The sequence below is a fragment of the Myotis davidii genome, unplaced genomic scaffold (assembly GCF_000327345.1).
Source record: "Myotis davidii unplaced genomic scaffold, ASM32734v1 scaffold663, whole genome shotgun sequence".
NCBI lineage: Eukaryota > Metazoa > Chordata > Mammalia > Chiroptera > Vespertilionidae > Myotis > Myotis davidii.
This window is the reverse complement of record NW_006295816.1, coordinates 2,711,136-2,718,801: the sequence shown is the minus strand read 5'-3', so window position 1 is coordinate 2,718,801 and position 7,666 is coordinate 2,711,136. Positions and strand designations below refer to the sequence as shown.

The 7,666-nt window shown below is 60.5% G+C and overlaps 1 protein-coding gene across 1 annotated transcript in view; it reads right to left on the bottom strand.

Annotated features, from left to right (window-relative positions):
* Positions 1–1,526: 1,526 nt before the first annotated feature.
* Positions 1,527–7,666, bottom strand: part of DOCK3 (dedicator of cytokinesis 3) — a 160,642-nt gene continuing 154,502 nt past the window's right edge. The window contains exons 50-53 of the mRNA XM_015568294.1: positions 7,083–7,170; positions 3,320–3,442; positions 2,764–2,846; positions 1,527–2,036 (exon numbers count right to left, since the gene is read on the bottom strand). Of these exons, the coding sequence (XP_015423780.1) occupies positions 1,527–2,036; positions 2,764–2,846; positions 3,320–3,442; positions 7,083–7,170 (804 nt within the window). The remainder of the gene's footprint in view (positions 2,037–2,763; positions 2,847–3,319; positions 3,443–7,082; positions 7,171–7,666) is intronic.

The window sequence follows — 7,666 nt, the reverse complement described above, 5'->3', positions numbered from 1 at the left end:
AAACACCCTGACCATGGCCTGTCTGTTCGGAAAGAGGGGCAATGACAGGGTCATGGGCCCAGGCCCAGCCGGAGGTCAGACAGGCCAGCAGAAGAGTGACAGGCAGACACCTGCTCGCCGAGGAGAAGGCAGCCTGTGACCATCAGAGTTGTGAACTCGAGCAAAAGAAAGTCTGTGTAGACTGAAGTAACTTAGAAGCACCCTGGTAGAAGACCGTTACTCCCCCTTCTGTCCCCCCCCATAATAAAACAAGAGGAAAACCGGTGCTCTGACCCGAGAGTCCCATGGATCCCACTGCGTTCTGTCCAGCAGACGGGAGGCTGGAGACACTGCCTCCTGCCCGCCCTGAACCCTGAGTGGTGGTCCCCACCGCCCGGAGCAGGGCCCTGCACTTGGCACTTGGAAGAGGATAATTCAACTTACGTGGCTCTCGGACTCCAAAAGGAGACGCCCCTCCTCTCCCTGCTCCCCCAGGAGCTCGCTGACCTGACCGAGAGTCCTCAGGGCTGGGCAGCCTGGTGGGGCAGCCAGCCCCCTGCTCAGAGGTAGTGCTGAAAATCCCTGACTCAGGAGCTGCCTGTCAGGCGGTCTGGCCACCTGGGGAAGCTCAGGATTTCCGGCCCCTTACCTCGGCCTCACTCCTACACCAGCTCCTCTCTCAACACGTGGCCCCCGGGGCCTTGGGGAGGAAGGTGGCCAGTCCCTTTGGTTCCACACCCCCACTCAGGCCCCGGAGGGCGGAGCTAACCTTTGCAGATCCATTCGCCAAGGGGGCTCCTGCAGGGCATGAGGTGTATTGAGAGTGGAAGGGAGCAAGTGGTCAGAAATAAAAGCGATGGAGGGGACTATCCAAGACAGCTGGAGGCAGGACTGGCCGGTGGAAGCCTGGCAGTGTGCCCTGGGCATGCAGTCAGGCCAGGTCACGTGCCTGGGCTGGCGGGGTGGCCCAACCAGCCCCTCAGTTGAGTATTCCTGGACAAGAGTGGGCAGGTGGGCAGGCATTTGTGCAAAACGGCTTGTAGCCACTTGTTCACCACCTGTGACATGTAGTCCACATGGTCCGCGCAATCCCTGAATACAACCATGAGCTCTTCTGTCCACACAGCAAAAGAAGAGGTCCTAGTGCAATTTCCGTTCTTCTGTGCATCTCTACCCTGGAGGGGGCCTGGGCTCCTACCCAAGGCCCCGCGAAGCTGCGAAGCGATTCTGTCTGTGCAATACCTCCACGGAGCCCCCCGTGGCCTGGAACTGCAGGAGGAAGAAAGCATCTACTGCGCACAGATGAAAGGGAAACCCAGAGAAATGGAAAAGTAGAAATGAAATAAAAAGAGAAGCCACAACCCTCATGCTGCTGTGGCCTCTGCACATGGCAACACACAAGTTCACGGCAGTAGAACGTCGACTTGGTGGTTCTCTCCTGAGTGCCAGGCCTCTCTGCTCCTTGGGGGGGACTGGCTTTTCAGACCTGGAATGGTCGGGCGAGCTGCTCTGAGGGCAGCGTCCCAGCCACCTGCCTGCCTCACTGCTCACTGCTCCCCGCGGCCATGCTCCCAGGCCAGGCGGGCCTGCTCTTCCTTGATGCTCCCAGGAGGCAGTGAGGCCTTGCGGTGCAGGCCCCGAGGCCTATCGGCCTCTTCGCGCAGCAGCACACCTTCGTCATGCTCCAGGGCCGGCAGGCGGGGGTGGTAGGGTTTGGGAGGCAGCGCAGGCGGGTCCATGGGGTCCTGAGGGAGGACACACCCCGGGGCTGAGTGGCTTCGGCATGGCTGGGCCTTGATGGAGTCCAGGACGGCCGACTCAGAGAGGCTGTAGTGAACAGGGAGGTAGGGCGGATCAAGGTCTTCATCGGCATGCCAGGCCTGGCTGGGCATGGAGTCCATGGTGTCGGTTCGAGGCGGAGCCTCTGAGGGGTGCCCAAAGTTACTCTCGCTCAAGGAGGACACGCCACTGCTGGCGCTGCCGGACAGTGTAGAGTTGCTGCCGTCCAGGCCCGACTGTGGGCTGGTGGGGGAGGCTGGGATAGGGTGGAGAGGAGACTGCAAAAGAAAGGGTGGACATGTTAGAATTCCTCTCTCCAGACAGGCCGACAGCCACAGCGTGGAGAAGACCAAGTCTGCTTGTAATGAACTTCAACAGGACCTCCAGCAGCAGCCCCTGCTCCCTCCGGCCCCAGAGCCCCGGGGAGCCCCAGAATCACCTGCATTTCTGTGGCCAAAACACAGCTCTGCCCTGGCTGCTGGGCATTTGTGCCCCCAAAGCCAGGTGCTGGGCTGCTGGCTGTGGCTCTTGGGCACTTGCGAAGGGCTAGGCCAGGCCGGCTGGGCAGGCAGAAAGAAACCTAGTTGGCCATGGACCAGATGAGTGCATTCTGCTGCTAAAATCTGTGATAGTCTTTTCCAATTTGCAGAAAAATTAGTGAGTTTTAATACAGCTTTGGTGCCTGGTGCGTCTTGCTTTGACTGGCCTCTGGTTTAAAATGCTCTGCTGTCCATCACAGGCTGTTTCTTTACCTCTTGAACGGTTCGCCGACACCTGGTGGTGGTAGCAGAGTTGCCCACAAGGCCCTCTAACCCTCTACCCCCTCACAGTGGCTGCGGACACACTGGTGGTCACCTGCATCCCGAGTGTGGCTCTGGTCCCTGCGGCTCCGCCAGGCTGGGCTCTCCAGGACGGGTAGGGAGAGCCGGGAGCTTGGGAGACCCAGGGGGTAGAGCAGATGAACTGACACCTACAGCCGGGTGGGCTGTGCCTTCAGTACATTACCTTGCGCAGGGTCCGGGCAGGGAGGGCCGGGGGGGTGTCACCCAGTGGGTGGTGGAAGGTGTCAAAGTGTAGGGAGTAATGACCTGCAAAGGGAACAGAACCACAGCCTTAGCTGGGGCCTCTCTGGGCTGCACACCAGCACATCTTACTGGGCCAACTGGGCAGACGAGGGAAGAGTATCATGGGAACCCCTCAGCATTGAAGGCCACAGAAAAATCTCTCATTGAAGTTCTCCAAAACACAGGCTGCTGGAGTGAAAGACGCGTGCTACACGGGAGGTCAAGAAGGCCGGTGTGTGAGCGTGGAACAGCCGCAGGCAGCGCAGGCCCGCCCACTGCTGGGTGATGACGGTCGCAGTCCTGGTCTTCGGCCGGCCGGGCTGGAAGCCTCACCGGCCCCAGGCCCAGCAGGCCCTTCCTGGGGCGGGGCTGGTTCTTCCTCGGCTGGGTCAGCCCAGAGCATGGCCCGTCTTCTCAGCCTGGGAGGCTGCTGCCTTTGCCCCTGAGCAGAGCTGGCGACCAGGGACTATCTGGGGACCCGCTGGAGCTCTTCTTACCATGCAGCAGGCTTCGGGGAGGCACTGGGGGCACGAGGATGCGCCCCATGTGGGCAGACAGGAAGGGCTGGGCCTCTCGGGCTCCGCTATCCAGGCTCCAGCTGCTGGGGGCTGCGGGCACCGCTGAAGGTGGAAACACATGGCATGAAGGGAAGTTACTTCTTGAGCCGCTCCGTGGGAGAAGCCCACCCTGCACTGTGTACCCAGTACAGGTGGGAGGGGCATGCCAGCCCCTGGGGCAAAAACGCTGGCCAAGCAAGACACTGGCCCTTAGGTGGGAGTGGCCAGGAACAGGAACCGCAAAGATGGCAACAGAGCGACCTGAAGAGTGAGGAGCATCAGGATGAGGCAGCTGAGAGCAGGTGCCACGCAGCGAGCGCCTGTAGCTTGCGGTTCGCCAGGAGGAGAAGAGAGCAGAAGAGGCGAGAAGAGGCCGAGGAGGGGAGACGGGGCCAGAGCTGCTCAGTCAGGAGTCCTGGGAAAGCAGGGAGCAGGATGGGCGGGGGCCTCACAGAGGCCTGTGGTAACATACAAGCTCTGCCCTTCCCATGGCTTCTGTGCTCCCATGGGGTTTGGGCTGCGCGAGGTGTTTTCTAGGCAAGGACCAGCGTTCACTGTCCCCAGGGAGGGAGAGTATAAAGCCCGTGTCACGCCCAGGCGTGCCCATGGTGCTTTGGGGCATGCAGAGCAGCCCAGTTCTGCACCCACATGCCACAGATGCAGGTGGAGTGGGCCTGGGACAGAGGGAAACCTACAGTGTCCACCTAAGAAAGGGGTCAGGGCCAGCTGGGGGAGTGACTTCCCGGAGAGGACGGCAGAGGAAGAATGGCTGGACTTGGGGGCCCGAGGGCCACTGCAGGAGACATGGGAATCCTGTTGGCCAACTCCTCCTGGGAACAAATATGAGAGAATAAACCTGCCTCTCACTGACGGAGCTGGGCGAGCGGCAGGATGGGCGTGCACAGCCCAGGGCCTCCTCGCTGGCTGTGCTCTGAGGCGGCCGTGCGGAAAGCGAGCCGAGGGGCCAGGTGTGGGCCCTTCCTGCTCCAGGTGCTGATGGGGAAGCCAGGGCCCAAGGGGCCTGAAAGGCTCTGGAAGGGAAGGAGCTGGAGTCCAGCCTTCAAGGAGGCCTGGCCAGGAGGAGGGGCTGTGCCACATGTGGTCCAGGGAGAAGTGGTGATGCCCATCCTCTTCTCCTCATTGGTCAGGACCTGGCATGGGCTTGCGGCAAAACACAGGGCAGAACTCTGCTACCTAAATAGCCTCAGTTCCAGGGAAGATGCTCAGTGCCCCGGGGTGGTTGGTGGCTGTTGCCTGGCGGGAGGGCAGGCGCTCAGCTGTGGGAGGGGAGGAAAAAATGTGGAATCGGCTGCACATCAGGTGGATTCCACCAGGAGGCCTCCGAGAGCCTGAGCTGCTCACAGGCCCTGCTCACAGGCTCTCCCCAAGACGCAGCGCCAGCTTCCTATCCTCAGCGCCGAAGCGCTCTCTACCCCAGAAGAAAGGTTTGTCTCCACAAAAAGCTGCTGCATCTCAGGGAGTAAGTGGCTTGGAGGTGGGTCTGGGCACCTTCTCCAAAGGGGTCCTGAAGCCCAAGATCTCACAGGCACATCTAGGTCCTGGGAGGATCATGGGGTTGCAGTTCACCCACAGGGCCCACTTTAGTCAGAAAGGCTATGGGGAGAAAGCAGCGAGGCTGCAGTGGTTTAGGGGGCCCTGGGCCCCTCCTCGTGAAGCAGAGACCATCAAGCTGGCCCCGCAGCCTGTGCTGGTGAGCAGGGAGGCCAGGGCACCTCTGCCAGGCCGCACGCGGGCACTGGGGCTAGAGGAGCATCTAAGGTGGAGTGCCCCTTGCAAGATGGGAGTCCCCCGGTGTCCCGGCCGCTTCTTTCTCTGTAACTGGGGTCCAGCACGGGCCTGTAGTCCCCAGGCACAGCGCACAGCCCCGAGGGCAAGCTTGCCTGGTCCGGGAGTCAGTGCCTGGCAAAGAAAGACAGCTGCCAGCGAGACACGGAGCCCTCATGGGACTCAGGGTCCTGGTGACGCGAGAGTGGGACAAGTTTATGCGGCTTCTGCCCTGAAGACCCAGGTGAGATTTGGTCTGTTGTTCCCTTGAGGCACTTGCTGGCCTTGTGCGTGGACAAGCTTGCTCTGGGCTTAGCCCCTTTTCTGAGACCCTGCGTCCTTTCCACACCTGCGCAGTGTGGCCAGCTTCTTGCACAGCCTGCTCCAGGGCCTGAAGTTCTCCTGGATCCAGTTGGTGTCAGGTCCTTGACTGGCCGCCAGCACACGCTTGATCTCCGAGCCTGTCTGTGCTCTCGGCTAGCTCTGCGATAGCTCCACATCTCAAATGAAGAAAAGCCACTGAGGATTCTGGTGGAGGCCACACAGGCTCTGACATGGGGCGCAGGGTCCAGGTAACTGCATGTTTGGGGATGTGCACCCTTGAGGCTAGAAGGCACCTGCAGGCAGTTTTTATGGCCGTTGTGGTGGAGCACCCAGCAGTCAACCGAGCACGTGGGCCAGTGTTTGTTGTACTTGGAGGACACAGGCATGTCCCCTCTAGAGAGCTAGGGAGCAACAATGACAGTACGCACAGCACACATCACTCGGTGAGGAGGGGAGGGGAACCTACAGGGAGACGGGCTGATGGGGCCCAGGTTGTGTGTGGGGAGCAGGCTTAGTGGAGTCCCCAGAGTCTTAGCAGGCTTAGTAGCAACCCCTCTGTTAGAACTAACTCAGGTCTCCACGGCTGGGGCTTTGGGCCAGGGTCATGTGGGTCCCAGCCTGATCCTTCCATCAGCTGGAGCAGAACACAGGGCAGCGCTCCCCTAGCTAAGCAGCTCTGCTCTCGGGACTTCTGGCCGCATGCACATCCGGTGCGCGGCACGTGTGAGACGGACTTAGCACTGTGGCCAGAGTGGCTGCTGGGACTGGACTCCCTCCTGGTACCTGGGCCTCCCTTGCCAGGACTTGTCTGGGAAGTCCACTCTGCCTTGGCCTGTCCTCCCTATTCCTCTTGGGCTTGATTGGCCGCAGGCCTGTTCAGAGCAACAAGGGGGGGTCCCTGAGGGCCCGTGCCGAGAGGGGCCACAGGGGCCACAGGGCCTGCTGGGTTCTGGGCTGATCTGGAGGCGCCAGGGGGGTGGTGGCCGTGCTTGCACAGGGCAGTTCCCATAGAGGGGGCCCCGGGCAGGTGGCCGCGAGGGCCTCTCTGAGCTGGGCACTGGGGAGGGAGAGATACAGACTAACAGCATCCAAATTTTATTTGTTTATTATTTTTATTTTTTAGAGTGTTTCTGATTCTCAAATTTTATTTTATTTTATTTTTTTTGTTAATCCTCACCTGAGGATATTTTTCCATTGATTTTTTTTTTTAAGGGAGAGTGGGAGAGAGAGGGAAAGACAGAGAGAAATATTGATGTGAGAGAAACACATCGATTGGTTGCCTCCGGCCAGAGCCAGGGCCCGAGGAACCTGCAACCAAGATACGTGCCTTTGACCGGGATTGAACCCGGACCCTGTGGTCCGCAGGCTGACGCTCTACCCACTGAGGCAAACCGGCTGGGGCAGGATCTGAATTTAGCATCAAGCAGCCTTGGTCGAACAGTGAGCACAGGAATTGGTGAGGACTCTGGACAGACAGACAGGCCTGGATGCTGGCCTGTGGCTCACCCTCCGCCAGCTGGTGCTCAGGGTCAAGAGTCAGATGCTCAGGATGGGGGCCCCTGGGGGGAGGGGCACTGGGAAAGGGAGACAATACCTTTTTCAGCCACAGACAGATTGGGGTCGCTGCAGGGCTTGCAGGCTCCGATCACTTGATGGAACAGGGTTGGCTGGAAACTTGGCAGCTGAGGGAGAGGAAACACCATCACAACAGGGTGGAAACGACCAGTTACCCCAGGGGCAGTGCTGTGGGCCACAGTGCCAGGGCAGGGAAATCAAAGTGGAGGCACAGCTCACGCCTGAGGTGCCAGGAGCCTGGGCACCCGGGCGGGCTGTCCGGTTGCAGCCTGAGCATTGCCCTGCGCAGCATCGAGGCACCACCCTCTCGTCTCTGGCTGGGCACCAGCTGCCCTGGGTATGGCCAAGGACACAGGCACCAGAGGCTATCTAACTCTGTCCGTCTGTCCTGCAGGGAGACGCACTGGCAGAAAGGATTCAGGGACCTTAGTACCCTGAGTGCTGGCCAGTTTACCTTCCTGGGGCATGGCCAGACTGCCCCACCAGCAATGGCAGTGGCAGCCCTGCCGCCCGCCTACCCATGCTGCACTCTGGGTGGCTGGTCCTCAGAGTTCCTGCAGTCTCCACCCGGGAGCCCAGCAGCCTCCTGAGGTCTCACAGAGA